The sequence below is a fragment of the Leptonychotes weddellii genome, chromosome 8 (assembly GCF_054177405.1).
Source record: "Leptonychotes weddellii isolate Sample4059 chromosome 8, ASM5417740v2, whole genome shotgun sequence".
NCBI classification, from domain to species: domain Eukaryota; kingdom Metazoa; phylum Chordata; class Mammalia; order Carnivora; family Phocidae; genus Leptonychotes; species Leptonychotes weddellii.
Window position 1 is genome coordinate 26,886,890 of NC_138376.1, and position 22,580 is coordinate 26,909,469.

Below are 22,580 nucleotides of genomic sequence, written 5' to 3' on the forward strand. Positions count from 1 at the left end.
GGCGCCTGGGTGGCTCAGTTGGTTAAGCGACTGCCTTCGGCTCAGGTCATGATCCTGGAGTCCCGGGATCGAGTCCCGCATCGGGCTCCCTGCTCAGCAGGGAGCCTGCTTCTCCCTCTGACCCTTCCCCCTCTCATGTGCTCTCTGTCTCTCTCATTCTCTCTGTCTCAAATAAATAAATAAAATCTTAAAAAAAAAATCTTTTTGAAAGAAAAGGAAATTTCCTTCTAAAATGTACTGATGGGCAATGTTACTTGGTTAACGATGGTATACAGAATATGACTCTGTGTGTGTGTATGTGTGTGTTGATGACGATGATTCTGAATCCTGAAACACACCTTAGGGTCCTTTCATTAAAGATGCCAATCATTGTCTGACTTGCCCACACCCCCTTCCAAAAGAATCTGCCATGTTGCCTAAGCAATCAAGCTCCTTCCATGTCCCCATTCCAACCCCAGGCCACAGCTGTTTGGATCAGAGATGGGATAACTGACCCAAGAACATATAATCCACTGGCTGGCCAGGTAGTCAGAACCTCGCCCTGAAAAAGAACAGGGTCCCTTCCTCTCTGTTCAACGTTCAGGAGACTAAGAGAAAAATCGGCAGCAGGACCAGGAATGCTACAGGATTATGATGGGCCTAGGGTAAGTCAAATCCATTTGCAAGCAAAAATTATGAAGGGGAAGGAAACATTGAAAGGAGAGATGGAGGAACCTGGTTGACAGAGAAGAACTAAGCGAACAGACACTTATTAGGAAAGCAAAACTCAAAAAAAAAAAAAGACTGGCCCCAGAATTGCCTCAGAACCTGACCCCTCCAAGCTCAGTTCTGTTTCATAAGCATCCTCACCAGCAACCACAGGTTTTTGGAGGTGACTGGAGTAGGTTTCTCTTCCCTGCAACCAAACGAATAATCATCAATATCCATATCAATTATCATTGTCCAGAGCTGTCAAATGTAGGAAAAACTGCTTAGGAAATTGTGTTGGCTATAAACTGGCTTCAGGACAGTCTTTGAAAGTGAAATTTAAAAATCAGGTTTCAGGGGCGGGAGGGGGGCGCCTGGGTGGCTCAGTCGTTAAGCGTCTGCCTTCAGCTCAGGTCATGATCCCAGGGTCCTGGGATTGAGCCCCGCATCGGGCTCCCTGCTCAGCGGGAAGCCTGCTTCTCTCTCTCCCACTCTCCCTGCGTGTATTCCCTCTCTCGCTCTCTCTCTGTCAAATAAATAAAATCTTAAAAAAAAAAAAATTATGTTACTGGGGCACCTGGCTGGCTCAGTCGGTGGGACATGTGACTCTTGATCTCGGGGTTGTGAGTTTGAGCCCCATGCGGGGTATAGAGATTACTTAAACATACAATCTTTAAAAAATAAATTAATTAAAATATTTTTAAAATGATAAAAAAAAATAAAAATTAGGTTCCTGGTACGAGTGGCTCTTGTTTCGGTTCTGGTCATTTACCTATTCCTCTTAAAAGTTGAATGCAGAGACACCGGGGTGGCTCAGTCAGTTAAGCATCTGCCTTCGGCTCAGGTCATGATCCAGGGTCCTGGGATCCAGCCCCTTGTCTGGCTCCCTGCTCGGCGGGAAGCCTGCTTCTCCCTCTCCCTCTGCTGCTCCTTCCCCTCTGCCCCCTCCACCCCCCCTCTTGTGCTCACACACTCCTAAGCATACTCTCTCTCTCTCAAATAAATAAATAAAATTTTTTTTTTTAAAGTTGAACGCAAAATGGCTTCAAGGCTCTGCTGTACTCAACCTGTTTCGTCAGCATTATTTGCTGACTAAAGAGAGACCGGTATCCCTGTCCTATACACATTTACACAGCAAAATAGCTATGCCACCATATTTTAAGAAATATTATAAGGTTACAGGAAGGAAATCATTAAATCAAAGCTCTGAAACAGTCATATATTGGAGAAGTAAAAAGTCTTGTGACAAGATGACCAAAACGAATTAAACATAAAAGTAAAACTCTGTATTTTCCAAGTATCGAATTTTTAATATCCAGAGGGAAAAAAGTATCTTGCTCTATGCTGAAAAGTTGTGTGACTGTATACATGTGTATATCCACACAGAGTTCTGAAAATAAAACCATAGTCTAAATGGCCTACTGGGAAATTTGGGACAATCACGTGGTTACTCTTTTTGCAAGAATAATCCCTTCATAAAGCATATAATAAGCCTCAATGTATTGGCACTTTAACAAATATTGCTGTGCGTTGAGAATCTTACATAAGAAACTTTGACCACCTGTCCCTTCAGTTGCGTTTAGGAAAACTTTCCAGCAAACATGCTTCTAAGGTTTTATAAGTGTTTCTCTGCTGTGAATATTTTAATTTCTCCTATGGTGATCATGCTTTCATAATCTTGATTTTGTTCACTAAAAATTGAGATCTAGGGACTTGTGGCTCAAGGCTGGACACAAGCATTGGCTTCCCGTTGCCCCTAATCCCTCCCAAGACACCACCAAAATGAATGTATAAAAAAAGAATAAAACCACAACAGTGAAAAGAATGGGAGACCGGGTCAACAGCAGATGAGAGATCTATAGGTGTTTCTGGAAGGCAGAAAGCAGATGAGACAAGACATGGACAAATGAGCCAGGCAGAGAAAGCACCAAGACCTCACCACAGGAGCTCCTGAGGTTTGGAAGCCCATTTACTCCACTAAAACCCCAGGGCTGGGAGAGGGAGACCCCACATTGACCAGAAGTCTGATGGGGATCAGCTGTACCACATGGTACCCTTGACACCCCCAGGCCACTATACCTAACACAAACTTCAGGCAAAAAAACCCAGACCGCTCTTCTCTAACGGAAGAGAACAAATCTTGTGGAGAATGCTAAAGCATCTTTATGAATGTTGGTGCCTCAAATTAAAGGTCTCCTTGTTGTAGCATTTGGGGGACCTGGGGCTAGAAAGTGAGCTCCCTAACTCATCTCCCTAAAGTCCCCCCAACTCAGAGCCCTCCTATGCCCCCATTTGAGTCCCCACTCAGTGGGGAGTCAGTTAGGCAGAGTGGTAAAATTCTGAAGCCAGATCACTTGGGTTCAAATGTAAAATCCACTACAGATAACACTATGTAACCTGGGACAAGTTATTTAATCTCTCTGTGCCTCAGTTTCTCCAACTGTAAGATGAGAATAGTAATGTACTATTTCATCAACCCTAAGATTTTTTAATGCCTCCAAAATCAGAATGTATTTTATAATCTATGGCATGTCATATTTAAACAACATTTACCTTCTTAGTGTAAGAAAATGATGTTATATTTTACAATTGATGTAATTATTAAGCCTAATGAAATATCATAGTAACTACCTCATAGAGAGGTTGTTGAGATGACTGAATGAGTTCATATATTTACCCTGCACAAGTGCCCCGAACATGGATAGACACTACATAAGTGTTAGTTACTGTTACCACCTAAGAAAACAGTCCTACTCACACAACAGCAGAAAAAACCCACACCAGCTACCCAGTCCATATTTCTTTAAAATAAAGGATCACTAGGCAATTGAAAAGGACCACAGAATGCAAGAGAAATACCAGAAAAACAACAAAAAAAACTAATCCTGAAGAATACATGTAATTTAGGGAATGGAAGAGAATATTTGCCAATTCTAATGCATATATTTTGAGAGATTTAAGAAAATATCACATTCAAGAAACAAAAGAGAATGCTATGAAGAAAGAACAATCTTAGAACAAAATCTTTCCAATTGTAAAAATATGATTGCCAAAATTCAAAATACAATGGATGTTCTGAAAAAATAAAGTCAAAGGAAATCACTCGGGGGAAAAAAATCAGAAAGTGAAAAATACATGAGAGAAGAGATAGGTGATGTAGAGGGCAAATATGGAAAGATGAGCATCTGATTTATCGGAGTGCCAGAAAAAGAGAAAGAGGGGGGAAATTTCAAAGCAAACAGTGTAAGAGAGCTTCCCAAAGCTGAAGGACACCAAACTTCGGATTAGAAAGTCCCCCCCCCTCAACACACACACACACACACACACAAAAGCCCCACCAAGTTCTCAGAACAACAAATAGGGAAGTAAAAACCTCACCTCCAGATCATATTAAAATTTCAAAACACTAGGCATAAGAGATGCTAAAAATCTCCAAAGAGAAACACAGATTAGTTTGGCCACTGACTTCCCAACAACAATGAATACTAGAATATAAAGGAACCATTTTTGCCCTCAAGAATTTTATAAAAGATATTTTCAACCTAGAATTCTATGTCTATCTGAACTCTCAATCATATGTGAGAGGCAAATGAAGACATTTGCAGATCTGCAAGGGCTCAGGAAGTTTTCTCCCATGCAGAATTCCTTAGGAGGTCTCCTGAGGGAGTATCCCAGTAACACCGAGTATGACTAAACCAAGAAAGAGAAAGAAGATTTAGCAGAAGGTGAATCCAACCCAGGTGAAGGAAAGTCCCAGGATGACAGTGGGGCAAGAGGCCCAGAGAGAGACTAGATGGAGCCAGAGAACAGCTCTAGAAGGGCAGGCCCCTGAGCAAGGGAGATTTAGTAGAAGAGCTGGTATGGCTGAAAATTGGGGGAAACTCAAAGAAATGGAAACTATAAATCATGTGGCAGAAGAGAAGGAAAGGCAGTGCGAAAGTCCAGAAAACAATAAAAGGTCATACAGGAAGTTTATGGTCTGAATGTGCAGCAAATTTTAATGTGGCTTAAGTTGAAAATGAAGGAATTGTTTTTTTAGTTCCTTTCAACAGGGTATTTCTCTGTGTTCACCTTCATGGTACTCTACCTATATGACTGGGCAAAATTTTAAGCAATTGCAGCTTTCGTCCCTTGTTTCATGGGTGATTACTTTGAGGAAAAAATCATTCCAGTACATATGGATTTTATTGCTGGGAGCCACCACCCCTAAATCCCAGAGTCTTGCACAACCTTTTACCTTTGGATGCTGACACAACGGGTGGACAGAAATGAGTGTGAAGACATGCCGACACATCTGCTTCCAGATTAGAAAACACATACCTCCCCTCTGCAGAGACAAACCACCTTTACCAGAATGCAAGGCCTCACCTCAAACTCAGTGCGACCTTTTCTTTTAGCTGAGGAAAGGAGCTTCTTTTAGGAGAGCTTGAAGCCATTAGCTAGTGCTTTAAGTTCAACCACTTTGAACATTTAAATCTGTCACGTGCAAAATCAACAGTCATTGTCTCATTTCACAGGACATATCTTTTCTTCATCAAGTAAACGTATTACAGTTGAATGTTCAATGGCTAACAATACCTGAGCTGAGTAATAATTTCAAAACAGTTTGCCTCAATTTAGCGGGACTACTGATCAATCTCAGGAAGGCTCAGAGTCTCTCACCAAGGACAAACTGCCCTTTTTAAAAAGGACTGTTGGTGTCACCCAGGATTGAAGTATAGCAAAAGAGAATGGGTCATGCAAGAAGGCTAAAAGGAAGTTTGCACGACAGTGAAGTGTGAATTTGAGCCACCAGACTAGATGAAGCATCAAGAAGTATAGACTACCCTTCCAAGGGGTGCCCTGATGAAGGAAGGAGAGAGAACAGACAGTAGCAAGAGGAAGAGGTTTGTCGAAGGAATTTTCTAGGTTGAGAGTCTTGAGCGGGTTTTGTAGGTTGAGGAGAGGAATTAGAGCAGGAACAATGGAAATAGAAGATAGAGAAGAGCAAGTTGTTGAGGCAAAGTCCCAGAGGTTTAGGAGCAATGAGAATGAAAGCACATGGAAAGATTAACTTTGAATCAAAGGTGAGGGGTGCGGGTGCGCCCTTCCTTTGAGGTAGAATAGGAGGTAAGATGTGACGTTCAGATAAAGAAGTCTGGGGCAAGGGAGAAGGAGATTCAGGTGTTTACCCCAACGACATCAATTTTGTACATGAAGCAGGAAACTACACCATCTGCTGAGAAAGAGGGGGATCCCGAAGTGGCTGAAATTAGTCACTAACAGAAATGGAAAAAAGAAAGCTGACCAGAGTTGTATAATAATAGGAGCTAAAGACAACCATCACCCCTCCCTCCCCAAAAAAGAGAAAGAAAACATGTGTATATATACTTGATGGGCATTCTCTTTCCAGCTGGTAGGTGTCCTAACCTTGAACCTAAAGAAAAGAAATTTTTATCCTATCCTCCCATAGGGGAAGATTCAAGGCTTGGCCCAGTTATTTTCTAATGTCCTGTTCTTAGGCAAGATACTTACCGTCTCTGGGCCTCAGTTTCCCCATTTGTTAAAAAAGACTCTACGATTATTATGAATATTAAAAACTGATGTTCATAAAGTGCCAGGTATATAATAAGCCTTATATTAAATATCTTAGCTATTCCCACTGAACTTGGTATTCGGCAATATTTACATAGGTATAAAAATGTAAAACGAGTTTACTGGTTTCTAACTTTTAGACTCAGCTGATAGACAAAGCATGGAAGAGTTGCTTGTGGCTGGTGGCCAGAATGTAAATGCTAACAACTCTGGCTATATAAAAATTTTTAAAAAAGTGTAAGGGACAAATAGCAGGGTGTGGAAGGCCGAGTGAGCAAGAGGATAGGGAAGTTAGTATCTGCGTCTTATAAAATGGGGAGTCATGTGATAGTGCTGAAAATATATGAAATGAGAAAGAGGAGTTTAAATTACTGAAGTTTCCAAAGACAATGGAAGTTTTACAATAATAATTTAACTATCAACCATGAGAAGAGAGGGTATAGTAATGAGCTAAACCTCATTTGTCATGTTAAAGAATCAATGGGGGAAAAAAGAATCAATGGATGGCACCCATTTGATAAACCAAGAGATAGAAGAATAAACACACATTATTTAGAACAGTGGTTCTCAACTGTGGCTGCATATGATGATCAACTTAGAGACTTAAAACAAAACAAAACAAAAAAACAATTTTGTTGGTCTGGGAATAAAACTACACATTGGTGTTTTTTTTAAAACTCCCCAGGTGATCCTAGCATACAGCACTGAGACTCACTAAACGGCACAACTGGAAACCATAGCCAGTTAGAGAGTTTCCCTTCTGGAAATGGGACAGTGGGATGGGGATGGAGGTGGAAGGAGAGGCTGGATACTAATTTAGCCTTCGTTTATTCATTCATTCATTCAACAAATAATGTAGAAGACCTTCTATGTGCCAGGCATAGGCCCTTTTGACCACAACATCTCTAGTACTAGTTGATTTTTTCTCATGGACATGAGTGCTTGGACAAAAAATTTTAATGCAACGAAAACACAGCATCATTTTTTTTTTTTAAGATTTTGTTTATTTATTTGACAGAGAGAGACACAGTGAGAGAGGGAACACAAGCAGGGGGAGTGGGAGAGGGAGAAGCAGGCTCCCCGCAGAGCAGGGAGCCCGATGCGGGACTCGAGCCCAGGACCCTGGGATCATGACCTGAGCCGAAGGCAGACGCTTAACAACTGAGCCACCCAGGCGCCCCGAAAACACAGCATCATTACCTGACTCCACACATTTAAATGCTTTGGGCAGCCAGTGAGAACCACTTCTGCTTGAGTACAAAGTGCATAACCTATGCAGGGTGATACAATTGGAAAAAAAATCTTTCACAAGGGGACAGCCAGGCTGTGAGCTGACTGGGAAAAGACAAAGGGAAGAGTGTCTAAGGGCACTGGAGAGTACCCACCCTACTTCACAGGCCCCCTTTCCTACTGCCAGATGCCACTGAGCCATGGCTGCCTGGCTGGGTTCAAAAGTAAAGAGCTCTGAGGGTGCCTGGGTGGCTCAGTCGGTTGAGCCTCCAACTCTCGATTTCAGCTCAGGTCATGATCTCAGGGTCCTGGGATGGAGCCCCATGGTGGGCTCCGTGCTCAGCGAGGAGTCTGATTCTCTCCCTCTCCTTCTCCTTCTCCCTCTTTCCCTCTCTCTACTCATGCTATCTCTCTTTCTCTACAATAAAATAAAATCTTAAAAAAAAAAAAAACTGCTCTGAGGGCAACGGCCCCCAGAGTTCCCGAACCCTACAACAGGGTAGAGAAGGGGAGGGAGAAGATAGGCAGGGAGGGCCAGGGTCTCAGTGCATTAACTCCCCTCAGCCAAGAGTAAGCCCCTAAGAAGGTGGCTTACGTAGTAGGTGAAATATATGGCCCTTTGATAAAAATTGCAACCATTCTGCCTGTCATTTCAGTTTCTATTGTTGTTTTCAAGAGTATCATTAAACCTATACACATTAATGACATTCTCATCTCAGGTCATTTTGGAATAACACCCTAATGATTAGTTGACACTCAACCAAGGATTATTTGAAGGTACCAGTGAGGTCTGAGAGCTCACCCAAGAGACAAGGTGCCCAGAGAGAAGAAAGGGCAACCAAGTAGGGAGACTCTCCAAATGGAGGTCACGTACTTCATAATGGCTTTAGGGCCAACCCTGCCTGTGCCGATCAAAAGCATAATGATTTGCATCTATTAGTTTAACTGATCAATTAATGTCACCTGGGAAATACAAAATCCAGTATCTGCATTAGGAAGATGGAATACACGTTGGATACATTTCAGTAATGCACAATGGGAGAAATGAGGAGCTATATAGAAGCCAACAAGACTTGGGTAGCTCAATTGGGTAGGCAAAGGGGCAGAAAAGGAAGGACATGGAGATAGGATGCAACAAAGGATTAAGTGTGCCAAAGAGAGAGATGTGTTTTGCATTCTGGAACTCAACATAATAACTATTTATATTTTGTGCATGTCTGACTAACTAAGTGGTGAATTCCTTGAGGACTGTGTCAATTTCATAACTCTGAGACCTAGCTCAGTGCCCTGCACATAGAATGTCCCCAACAGATATTATTAAGATTATAAAGATGCAGTTGCATAAGGGGGTGGAGAGAAAGGGATAGAAAATAAGGTTAGAGTTAGATGAAAAACGTTGGCTATTCTATAAGTTTACCTAAGAAAAGCCCTTTTAGGGGCGCCTGGATGGCTCAGTTGGTTAAGCGACTGCCTTCGGCTCAGGTCATGATCCTGGAGTCCCGGGATCGAGTCCCGAGATCGAGTCCCGCATCGGGCTCCCTGCTCGGCAGGGAGTCTGCTTCTCCCTCTGACCCTCCTCCCTCTCATGCTCTCTGTATCTCATTCTCTCTGTCTCAAATAAATAAATAAAAAATCTTTAAAAAAAAGAAAGAAAGAAAGAAAGAAAAGCCCTTTTAGTTTCTCTTGAAGACAGATCTTTCATTTAAACTTGTAAAATATCAACAATAATTCACATTCACATATTTTACCTCTTGGTATAGAACCTTATCAAAAGCCTAAAGATACTCCCACAGTTAGTGGTGGGAGTGAAATTGGTACAACCTCTGTGGGGGGCAATGTATCTATCAAATTTTACAAATGCAAATATGTACGATTATTTGTTGTAGCATTGGTTTCAATATTAAATGATTGGAAACAACCTAAATGTATATCAAGAGTAAACTATTTAAATAAATTGTTATATTCACACAATGGAATATTATGCCATTGTAAATAAGAATGACACTCTGCAAGTATTAATGCAGAAAGATCTACAAATCATATTGTTAACTGAAAAAACAAGGACAGTGTGCGTTGTATGCTACCTTTTCTCTAAAAAGGGAGGGGGTATAAAAATCTATATTCATGATTGTTCTTATTTACATAAAGAATGCCCAAAAATCAAGAACAATGTTTGCCTATAATAAGGAGTCTTCAGAGTGGGAACTGAAGAGACGGGGAACAAAAATGCAAGACTTTTCACCATATGCCAAAATTTTCATATTCTTTAGTTTACCCATGAAAATGTGTTTTTATAAGCAAACACTTATACAGCACTTAATGCCTCAGTCACTGTTGCAAGCCATTTAAAATCAGTAATTCATTTATTATTAATGTAACATAAATACTCAAAATTTAATTAATTTTTTTTTTTTTAGATTTCATTTATTTGACAGAGAGACACAGCGAGAGAGGGAACACAAGCAGGGGGAGTGGGAGAGGGAGAAGCAGGCTTCCCGCTGAGCAGGGAGCCCGATGTGGGGCTTGATCCCAGGACCTGGGATCATGACCTGAGCCAAAGGCAGACACTTAACGAACGACTGAGCCACCCAGGCGCCCCACTCATGAGATACTTTTTAAATTAAATTTTGAGGGGTGCCTGGGTGGCTCAGTCGTTAAGTGTCTGCCTTCGGCTCAGGTCATGATCCCAGGATCCTGGGATCGATCCCCACATCGGGCTCCCTGCTCAGCGGGAAGCCTGCTTCTCTCTCTCCCACTCCCACTGCTTGTGTTCCCTCTCTCACTGTGTCTCTCTGTCAAATAAATAAATAAAATCTTTAAAAAATAAAAATAAAAAATGTATCTCATGAGTCTCATATTGTATTGTGGTTATACAGAAAAATCTTTGTTCTTAGGAGACAAATTATTTAGAGATGGAATTATTTGGAGATGAAGTTAGTAGATCTACAGCTTTATCTTATAACTTCCTTTGTAGCAAAGAAAAACATCTGTACTTGCATTCGTGAGTATGTGTGTATATGAATGTAGAGAGAGAGAGAGATAAAAAGATAAAGCAAATGTGCCCCCTCCACCAAAAAATGGTAAATTCATGCAAAGGGTATATGACTAACCATAGTCTTATGTGTGCAACTTTTTTGTAGATTTTAAATTTTCCAAGGTAAACGTTAGAAAAGAAAAAAAACACCTCAGGAAAGTCCTTAAAAGTGAAATAAAACATTTCTATTTAGTTTCTATAAACTCTTTGGAGTGCTTTCCAAGGCTCTTAGAATATATCTCGACTTCTCTGTCCATCCTTCTTACTCTGTTTGACCAAATTTTACCTTTGAATCACATCTCAAAAATTACTTTCTCAATATGGCTTTTTTGAATCTTCCAAAATAATGTGATCGCTCACTACTGTGAATATCTATAGTGCTTTTAGTTCTATTGAGATACATCATACTCTAAATTTTGTTATAATCATTGAATGTTTTGGGACGCCTGGGTGGCTCAGTCACCCTTCAGCTCAGGTCATGATCCCGGGGTCCTGGAATTGAGCCCTATTGTGGGCTCCTTGCTCATCCGGGAGTCTGCTTCTTCCTCTCTCTCTGCTCCTCCCCCTCTGCTTGTGCTCTGTCTCTCGCTTTCTCTCTCTCAAATAAATGGAATCCTAAAAAAAAAAATCTTTGCATGCTTTTATCATATAAAACAAGAGATGATAATGTATATTAGATGTATATATTGCATACTTACCTATTGTACATACGTTGTCGATAACATTAATTATTAGTTATGAGTTACTCCCTAAGAACTTAACAACTGAAAGAAAAAAGAAGTGTCTTTGATAACTAGAGGCAAGATTAATTTATGTGTAGTGGAAATGAGTGAAATGGGCAGTCATTGGAAGAGGGAGAGGCTACCAGCTCTCCCTTGCCCAGTGGGCTCCCTCTGCCTGCAACTCCCACTGTCATTAACTCCTTCAGGTCTCAGTCCAGGGTTACATCTTGAGGGAAGCCTTCTCTAACCTCCCTGCTAGGTCAAAGCCCCATTATAACATCTGGACCTCTTCTTAGCACTTACCACATTATATTTAACATTAGTATGTTTAATCGACTACTATCTGCCTCCTTTACCAGACCCTATGCTTCAGGTCGGAAGGGACTGTTAATGTTTTTGCTCACCACTGTCACCTCAGTATCTTGCACAGTGTTTGGAATTTAGTAGGCCCTCGTTTTTTTGTTTTTTGAATGAGTAAAAAATATGTCCATCTAGAGGAAGAGGGGGAGAGTTGATGAGACTTAGAAGAAAAGAGAGGCAAAAATGAGCATCCAAGCACTCTCAAAGGGAGAAAGAGGCTGAATAACTGGACTCTCTACTGACTTCTACAATCAACATACCCCATTTAAACTACTTATACACCTACATGCATACATATACACACACACACATATACATAATTCTGCCCTTTCCTGCCAGTAATTATTACATTTCTAGAAGTGGAAAAGCCCTCTTTTGGCTCTAAGTTTTGTTTTCCCAGGAGTTTCTAATTTCCCTTAAACGACGTATCAGGATGGTTTCTCTGGACTTCCCAAGATCCTACGCATCCCCTCAACTTTTCTAAGAAAAGGCGGCTTCAAGTTCCCCTTACAAAAATTATGTTTTCTTTCTCCAAAGAGTTATACGTTCAAACGTGTCTCTTTCCCCAAAGGAACTGAGACACATTTTGGTTTCAGCGAGTCACTGAATAATGACTGGTGATTTCCATTTTCAATCTGTGTCCAAAAGCCAAAGAGGGGATAAGGGGACCTCTCAGTAATCAGCTTCCTCAGTAGGAGTTCAGCACACACAAGCAGGGGAAGGGGCAGAGGGAGAAGCAGGCTCCACACTGAGCAGGGAGCCCCATGCGGGGCTCGAACCCAGGACCCTGGGATCATGACCTGAGCTGAAGGCAGTCGCTTAATCGACTGAGCCACCCAGGCGTCCCTTTTTTTTTTTTTCCCTTCCTTTTTTTCTTGAAGGTTCCCAGCCAGAGAGCATCCGCAGGTCCTCCGAGCGACCGCCCGCGACCTTCGCGGGACCTGCAAGCCGCCGTGCCGCACCGGCCGCCTCTCCGGCGGGAAGGCGCGCGCTCCGCCCCGCGGTTTTGGCGGCAGAGGTCACGTGGGCCCGCCGTGGCCAATGAGGGGCGCTCCCGGCGGCCAGAGCGGTCTCCCGCGCGGGCGGTGACGCGCCGGGCTCGCTCCTAGCCTCTGAAGCGAGAAGCAGCTCGGGAGCCCGGGCACCCCAGCCCACTGCTCGGCGCCTCCCGTTACCCTGCGGCTTGGCGTTCTTGACGCCGTTCTGACACCTCCAGGGCCTCTCGCACCGCCGCGTTCAGTCTGCACACCTCTAAATGCCCTAAAATATGAGGGGAGAAACGCGCCGCCCCCTCCTGCGCGGGGAAAAGAACGGGAGGGCGGTAGGAGGCTGGTGTCTGCCACCACCTCGCACTGACGGATCCCTTGTTTCTAATTGTTTGGCGGTGCCTGAACGCACGCCGGTGGCCCACCGGACTGAAACACCCGTCACAAATAAGATTTTACATACAGAGTAAGACGAGAGTTCTAGGCGGGAAAACAAGCGTAAATTAGGTTGTTGGCTGTTACTCTATAACTCAAACGTAGGAGCTTTATTCTTCACCCTGCTTCTGCTTTTGAAGTGAAACTAATTTGGTTTAAATGTGGCGACCGCTCAAAGGGCACCTCAGAAGGTGCTTGAGGAGGACTCTGTGAGGCTCAAATGGTAATAGCTGAGTGTGGAAACAACTGGAAAAAGTTTACAATAAAACAGAAGTTCCAGAATAGTGATAACGATCGCACGACTTTATGAATATGCTAAAAACCTTTGGATTTTGCCCTTTAAAAGGTTGAACTTTATGGTGTACGGATCACATCTCAATTTAAAAAACAAAATATATGTCCTAGGAGGTATTCATAGGTGACAAAAATCTCAGGCTTTGAGAAATCATTGTTGACACCTGCACAGATCAAAATTCGGTATTTTAGTCAATTCAGTTATTTCTGGAAAACAGGTATCTTATTTGATATGTGGCAAGAGACTATCAGGATGCCTGAAATTTCCACTTTCTCAGTGGCATGTAATTCCTTCAAAACTGGAGAACAGTCTGAGATTAGCTTTAATTATTCCTTTCAGGTATCTAGCATATTCTTAATCTAAAAGTCTAAATCCCCATAAATTTAACTCCTTTAACCCCAATACCCTAATGCCCTTCAAAACACGAGTCTTTAATTTTCCAACATTCAGGGGCGCCTGGGTGGCTCAGTTGGTTAAGCGACTGCCTTCGGCTCAGGTCATGATCCTGGAGTCCCGGGATTGAGTCCCGCATTGGGCTCGCTGCTCAGCAGGGAGTCTGCTTCTCCCCCTGACCCTCCCCGCTCTCATGCTCTCTCTCTCTCATTCTCTCTCTCAAATAAATAAATAAATAAACTCTTTAAAAAAAAATGTTTTCCCAACATTCAGGGGCATTTAGGAATCATGCAAATGTTTGCAAAACAAAAATTGAAGTTTGTATTTCCTTCATGTTCTTTCCCATATTGGCAAAATCAAAGAGGAACCTAAACTGAATTTTCTCCACTTAACAATGTAGACATTGTCAGGTCAAGTTAAAGACAAATCTGTATTAAAAGACAAATTTGATCTATTTTAGTTAATCTGGGATCATCTTCATGAGTTGTCACATCAACAATTCAGAGCTAACAGACACTAAGAGATTTATGAGGCAAAGCCAGTTTTAGATTTTTACCACCTCAGAACATTGATGAATAGATTTACCACTATCTTCTTACAGTTAATGTTTAAATAATCTATTTAAGGCCCAATTTTATGTCCTCGATACCAAGAAAAATACATGCTAAGTAGAATATTTATCTTAGCTTAACACAAATAATATCTTACCTGGGTTCCTTGACATGGCTGAAACTGGCTGCGAGCTGACAAGTCGGGTCATGTACTCCCTCTGAAAACTGTATTTCACCCACAGGGATTTGCAACAATTTGTTACTTTGGGAGAGGGATTCAGAAGTTCTTTAGGTTCACAAACAATGGTATCATGTTTTTTCTTCATGTGTTTTCCCTGTTGAAAAATACATCTTCAGAGAATTTCCCCATCAGTATATATTCAGTGTGTTTGATGAATATTGGTGTTCTAACAATACAAAAGCAGCCTTTATTATATATATCTAAGGGTTATGGTTTTGAGTGGAAAATGGAACAGGGTAATTAGGTTCTTTTTCAACTTAGATAAACATCTTTCTATATTGTTGGTCTTTAGATCTGCAACACCACCCCACATCCTCATCTCCAGGCAGTTTTTCTTCATCTTTTCAATAGCCGCATTCTACTAAGAGAGCAGTCTAAATAAGTATGCATAGAAAAACAGAGAAGAATTAGCATAGCCAAAAGAAAATAGATTAAAAACCTAGAGATGGGGAGGGTTGAGTATGAAATAATTTTTGGTCCTACTTCCTTGCGTGTATATGATTTTGTATTCTCTCTTTAATTCTCCATATACACATAGTCCATCTCTACAGACTCTAATGAAGACTATTCTCCCACCCCACCCCTTTTTTCTAATACTGCAGCACTAAACCAATACATTGAAGAATTGAACTAAGACTTTCGTTGTTTCCCTGTGCACTTAATTCTCTTGACTTAAAGGTTGGCCACAGTTGCACTCTCTAGTTTACCTTCTAAATCTAAGCAGTTAATGGAAAGGGAAGGAATGGTTAGGAGAAGTCAGACAATAAAGAACAACTAAAGAAAGTAACAGGAGAGGTCTTCAGGAGCCTTAGATCAATGCTATCCAATAAAAATATGTGAATCACATATGTAATTTTAAGGTTTCTAACAACTACACTAAACAAGTAAAAAGAAACATGTAAAATTAATTTTAATGATATGTTTTATTTACCCAAACATATCCCAAAAGAAATCCAAATATTATCATTCCAACAGGTAATCAATATAAAAAATTATTAATGAAATATCTTACATTCTTGTTAATGTACGTCTTCAAAATCCAGTATGTATTTTACACTTACAACACATCTCAGTTTGGACTAGCCACATTTCCGGTGCTCAGTAGCTACATGTGGCTAGTGGCTGCATTGCAGCTTTAGACAAAGAAGCAAGAACTAAAACAAAATGACTGAGAGAAGCAATAAGCAGTTATCTGAGCTATGCAAACCAAAAGGGGGTGGGAATTAGCAAGTAGAATTCTGCCTCATTATTTTTCAAAGTCACTACATTTTCCAGAGCAGAATGCTACTTGAATATTTTGATTTTTATAATCTGGGCCAGATTAGGGAAGAGGGAGCTGTGGGTTGAAGGGTTGTGGGTGTCTGGACATTTTTGGCACCTTGCACAGCTTGACAGTTCTTTTTTAATCCTGTGACTTCTTTATTTTATAACTGAAAGTTTGTGCTTCTTAATCCCCTTCACCTATCTTAACAGCTTGACATTTTAACTATATGCATCAGACAACCTTCTGATCCTAATTTGATTTCTCAAGTAAACTTTCCTTTGGAAAAAGGACATGCTCTCCAGCTAATGCATCACAGACAAACTGGCCCTGGATAGAATTATTACATTACTAAATTAGTCAAAGTCGACAGTTGAGACACAGTTACAGAATGAGGTTCTTTTTTTTAAAGATTTTATTTTTTTATTTGAGAAAAATAGAGAGCATGGGGCAGGAGGGGCAGCGGGAGAGGGAGAAGTAGGCTCCCTGCCTAGCAGACAGCCAAAAATGGGGCTCGATCCCAGGACTCTGGGATCACAACCTGAGCTGAAGGCAGATGCTTAACCAACTGAGCCACCCAGGCACCCCCAGAGTGAGGTTCTTATCTGAAAGAGCCAGCTGATAGTCTTACCCATCAGCCCATTGTGAAATTGTCACTTTGTACTATGTATTCACATGACATTGCTAGATAACTGAGAATAAAATATCTAACCATGGTCTTCCAAAATAAACAATCGAGAATGTTGGAATTGGTTTTCCCCAAATAGGTGTTTTGGGGTTTTTTTAATATTTTTTATTTATTTATTTGACAGAGAGAGACACAGCGAGAGAGGGAACACAAGCAAGGGGAGTGGGAGAGGGAGAAGCCGACTCCCCGCTGAGCAGGGAGCCCCATGTGGGGGCTCAATCCCAGGACCCTGGGATCGTGACTTGAGCCGAAAGCATACACTTAACCGACTGAGCCACCCAGGCATCCCCAAAATAGGTTTTTATTATAATTTTTCCCAAACAATTCTGCAGGATGTTAAGAGGTATTTATTGAAAAATAATCAATGCTAATTATATTTTTCCATCTAAAATTTATTTTTAAATATATGTAAGAAAAGCACTATGCTCTTTTACATAGTTGTTTGTATAATTAGATAATTGCCTTTAGGAAATGGTGTGCCTACCAGAGCAAATCCCAGGATTCATGAAAGCATGATAATGGATATGCACATGGAAGTGAGGCAGCTACTGAGCTGATGATGTATGTTGTCTATTTAATAATCATTGGCTTATTGTATTATTATTTCAATATATATTTATGATATTTTTCACTTAATAAATTATGTTATCTACTTTGGAAGTTGTTCTGATACAAAGTTTAAAGTATATATGAGTGAGTTTTTATCATTTCTTGAAGAAACTAATTCGTGTATGGATTTACATTTTGCTGTCTATGTGTGGTAGGCTGAATAATGGTCCCCCAAAGATGTTCACATCCTAACCCCCAGAACCTGTGGATATTTTACCTTATGTAGCAAAATGTGTTTTGCTGATGTGGTTAAGTTAAAGCTGTTGAGAAATATCTAATCATCCTGAGTTATCTGGGCACAACTTAATCAATCATATGGGTCTTTATAAGAGGGAGGCAGAAAGGTCAGAGTCAGCAAAGGAGGTATGACAATGGAAGCAGAGGTCAGAGTGATATGAGAAAGATTCTATGAACCAAGAAATACAGGCAGCCTCTGGAAGCTAAAAAAACTGGAAGCAAGGAAACGGATTCTCTCTTCAAGCTTCCAGAAGGAAGGCAATCTTACCAACCCATTTTAGACTTCAGACCTCCAGAACTATAAGATAATAAATTTGTATTGTTTTTGTCACTCAGTCTCTGGTAATTTATAGCAGCAGAAATAGAAAATTTATACACTATGCTGATCTGAGTACATATTACTATCAGTATATTATAATTTTAAAAGTGTTCATGTAAATTGGAGATGGACAAGAGTCCATTTGATAGTGTTTCTATAATAATAATTAGACAATCATAACAACTAAGATCATGAAACTCTAAATAACTACTTATTGGTGGTAGCAACTGTAAATCCAACTACTTTTTTTTAAGTAATCTCTACAGTCAACATGGGGCTTGACTGAACTCAAAACTCCAAGACCAAGAGTCGCATGCTCTACAGACTGAGCCAGCCTGGTGCCCCTAACTACAAATCTTTATAATGAGTAATATATGTTGATCAACAATGAAAAACACATATTTAGGGACACCTGGGTGGCTCAGTCAGTTAAGCATCTGCCTTCAGCTCAGGTCATGATCCCAGGGTCCTGGGATCAAGCCCCTCATCGGGCTCCCTGCTCGGCGGGGAGCCTGCTTCCCCCTCTGCCTGCTACTGCCCCTGCTCATGCTCTCTCTCTGGCAAATTAAAAAAAAAACTTAAAAAATATATATATTAAATATAAATAATAAAAAATAAATTTATATATTTTATATATATCCCCTACTAAACTAGGCATTGCACTACACACTGGGGATATAGCAGTCAGCAAGACAGAAATGGCCCCCTTCTAGCAGGGGAGGCAGACATATATACTTCATTAGAATCATGGTAGGTGTTATGAGAATATATTCTAGGGAGTGAGCCTAACCTAGTCTGGGTGGTCAGATGGGACTCATCTAGGAATGATGTTTAAGCGGGGACCTAAAAGATGACTTGGAATTGGCCAAGAGGGAAGAGGAAGGAGGGGAAAATAATGTCTCAGAGAGCTAGAACACCATACGCAAAAGCCCAAAGGCAGTAAAGACTTCAAGGCACTTGAATAACTAAAAATAAAAACAGTGGAGACTTTTCAATTCAAGATAGCTGAGATCTTCCCCATACCAGTTCTCTCAAAAATAACAAGAAGGAAAAAGAAAATACAGGTTCCATCTTTATTGAACTGGTAGTCACCCCAAACCACAATACTTGAAAATTGAAAATGGATTGAGGGTGGTGAAGGACTTAGCAGACTCAAGGAAAGTCAAACCTAAGTGGTTAGAGAAGGAGAAACCAAGGAGAAGCAAGGCAGGTCACCCTGAGGAGCCCTGGAAAGACTCACGAACTAGAAGTAAGTAAAGTGCAGAGGGAAGTTAGAGTGGAGGTGGGAGGAGTGTAATGCTGAAAAGGGAGATTTGTTTGAAAAGCTGTTTAATACGTGGACAGATCCCCACATCCCCACTCCACCTGATATAATCAGGCTACTGCTTTTACCTCTGCAGGAAATGGGAAATGTCACCTCTAGAGAAAGTAAACCAAAGGAGTTCTAGATGTGGCAACACGAGGCATAGATCAGAGTGAGTGAGATATCTGACTGAAAAAAGAGGAATTAAGTCTGAAACTGAAAATAAGGCTTTTTCTGCTTCTTCTGCTCAGACATAGAACTTTGCCACCAAGTTCTACTTCTAGCAAAGAATAAAGGGTACTTCTCAGGAGAAAAAAATGAACCATGCCAGAAAGAAGAGCCACAGATACTGACATTTGGGGGTCCCCAAAGGAAAAGCCTTCAATTAACAAGACTCAAACACACACTCCAGGCTTCTGCTCAGCTTTTAGGACTTCACTCTTAAAATCTGAATGGATAAAAATCACCAGATACCAGAGGGAAAACTTTAACATGAAAAAGTAAAAAACCTCCAACATGTAAAAATCAGGGAGAGAAAAGGAATCACAAAAAAACAGAGACAATGCAGGGAGCATAAAAATACTTCAAAGAAAGACACGTGGGTGGCTCAGTCGGTTAAGCTAAGCGTTTGCCTTCTCCTCAGGTCATGATCCCAGGGTCCTGGGATCAAGCCCCATGTGGGCTCCTTGCTCAGCAGGGAGCCTGCTCCTCCCTCTGCCTGCCACTCCCCACTGCTTGTGCACTCTCTCTCTGACAAATAAATAAAATCTTTAAAAAAAATACTTCAAAGAAATTATAGTATCATCAGAAAATTATTGTAACTGTGAAACAAGAACAGGATGCTAAAAGAAGAAATAGTCTAAGAGCAAGGAAGAGCAGTTGAAAATTACAAATACTAAAATTCATTAAAATTCAGTAAAAAATTATATATTGAACGATAAAGACAAAGAAATCCTCTGAAATAGAATGAACTTGGAAATTGATACAAGTCAGAAAAAGTCATGAGGACATTCTACAAAAATAACTGGCTGATCTTTTTTAAAAAATTAGTCTTATAAGGAGATAAAATGGTACGCAGATGGAGGGCATTGCAAAGGCTAAAGAAATAAAACAACCAAATGCAATGTGTGAACTTTGGATCCTGGCTTAAAAAAAAAAAAAAAGAAAAACTGCTATAAAAAATGGTATTGAGGGGGCGCCTGGGTGGCTCAGTTGGTTAAGCGACTGCCTTTGGCTCAGGTCATGATCCTGGAGTCCCGGGATCGAGTCCCGCATCGGGCTCCCTGCTCAGCAGGGAGTCTGCTTCTCCCTCTGACCTTCCTCCTTCTCATTCTCTCTCTCTCAAATAAATAAATAAAATCTTTTAAAAAAAATGGTATTGAGGAATTATTGTTACTTTTCCTGGACACAAAAATGCTATTACAGGCATACAGGGATTGTCCTTATTTTTAGGAGCTGCATTTTAAAATATTTGGGGGTGTAATATCATGTTATCTACCACTTTCAAATAGGTCAGCAAAATAGTTAAATAAATAGATAAAGCAAATATGGGGAAATGTTGACAATTGTTTAATCTAAATAGTGGATATACTGGTGTTGATCATACTATTCTCTCAACTTTGAAATTTTTCATAATAAATTGTTATAAAAATAAAGTACATATGTCAAAATGCTGATTACTGTTGCATCTAAGTAGCGGTTATATCCGTGTTGAATATACATATCCTCAATTTTTCATTATGTTTGAAATTTTTCATAATAAAAACTTAGGGATAAAAGTCATGAGAGTGATCTAAAATTTTATAGACCTTTATGTTAATTCTCTAAGAATTGTGGCCTCTTTTGTTGCTGTGTGTGTTCTTTTACCGCACAACATATTTTTTTAAATGTTTTAAATTCAATTTAGTTAACATAGTGTATTATTAGTCTCAGGAGTATAAGTTAGTGATTCATCGGTTGCATATAACACCCAGTGCTCATTACATCAAGGAGGCTCATTAAGCCCTCCTTAATGCCCATCACCCAGTTACATCCCCCCACCCACCTCCCCTCCAGCAACCCTCAATTTGTTTCCTCTTATGGTTTCCCACCGTCTCTGTTTTTATCTTACTTGATTTTTCCTTCCCTTTTCCTGCGTTCACCTGTTTTGTTTCTTAAAATCATATGGTATTTGTCTTTGTCTGATTTATTTCGCTTAGCATAATGCCCTCTAGTTCCATCCACATCATTGCAAATGGCAATATTTCATTCTTTTTGATGGCTGAGTAATATTCCTTTGTATACATACACCACATCTTCTTTATCCATTCATCAGTTGATGGACATCTGGGCTATTTCCATCCTTTGGCTATTGTGGACATTGCTGCTATAAACATTGGGTTGCATGTGCCCCTTTGAATCACTATGTTTGTATCCTTTGGATAAATACCTAAAAATGCAATTGCTGGGTCATAGGGTAATTCTATTTTTAACTTTCTGAGGAACTTCCATACTGTTTTCCAGAGTGGCTGTACCAGCTTGCATTCCCACCAACAGTGTAGGAGGGTACCCCTTTCTCTGTATCCTTGCCAACATCTGTTCTTTCCTGACTTGTTAATTTTAGCCACTCTGACTGGTGTGAGGTGGTGTCTCATTGAGGTTTTGATTTGTATTTCCCTGATGCAGAGTGATTTTGAGCATTTTTTCATGTGTCTGTTAGCTATTTGTATGTCTTCTTTGGAGAAATGTCTGTTCATGTCTTCTGCCCATTTCTTGACTGGATTTTTTTGTTTTTTGGGTGTTGAATATATATATATAAAGAACTGATAAGTTCTTTATAGATTTTCAATACTAGCCCTTTATCTGATATGTCATTTGCGAATATCTTCTCCCATTCTGTAGGTTTCCTTTTAGTTTTGTTGACTGTTTCCTTTGCTGTGCAAAAGCTTTTTATCTTAATGAAGTCCCTTTTTTTTTTTTAAAGCCAGGATCCAAAGTTCACACATTGCATTTTTTATAGCAGTTTTTCTTTTTTTTTTTTTTTAAAGCCAGGATCCAAAGTTCACACATTGCATTTGGTTGTTTTATTTCTTTAGCCTTTGCAATTGGGACATTTTTGCTTTTGTTTCCCTTCAGTTGTGGCCTCTTTTGAAAATAGTTCAAAATAGAATGAAGCAGTCAATACATTGGCTGAATCCAGTCAAATGAGGTAGCTATTGGGGCACTTGGGTGGCTTAATCATTAAGTGCCTACCTTTAGCTCAGGTCATGATCCCAGGGTTCTGGGATGGGAGCCCCACATCGGGCTCCCTGCTCAGCAGGAGGCCTGCTTCTCCCTCTCCCACTCCCCCTGCTTGTGTTCCCTCTCTCGCTGTCTCTGTGTCAAATAAATATTTTTTTAAAAAGTGAGGTAGCTATCATAAGTCCTAATCAGATTGAAAATTAGTTAATGATATAACTGAAATCCTCCTTAGTTTTATTTTTTTTATTCTTATGTTAATCCCCATATATTACATCATTAGTTTTAGATGAAGTGTTCCATGATTCATTGTTTGTGCATAACACCCAGTGCTCCATGCAGAACGTGCCCTCCTCAATACCCACCACCAGGCTAACCCATCCTCCCACCCCCTCCCCTCTAGAACCCTCAGTTTGTTTTTCAGAGTCCATCGTCTCTC

The 22,580-nt window shown here is 40.5% G+C and overlaps 1 protein-coding gene across 1 annotated transcript in view; it reads right to left on the reverse strand.

Annotated features, from left to right (window-relative positions):
• PXT1 (peroxisomal testis enriched protein 1) overlaps positions 1-15,037 on the reverse strand; it is a 25,537-nt gene extending 10,500 nt beyond the window's left edge. The window contains exon 1 of the mRNA XM_081827474.1: positions 14,425-15,037. Within this exon, the coding sequence (XP_081683600.1) occupies positions 14,425-14,593 (169 nt within the window). The 5' untranslated portion in view covers positions 14,594-15,037. The remainder of the gene's footprint in view (positions 1-14,424) is intronic.
• Between the last annotated feature and the right edge of the window lie 7,543 nt (positions 15,038-22,580).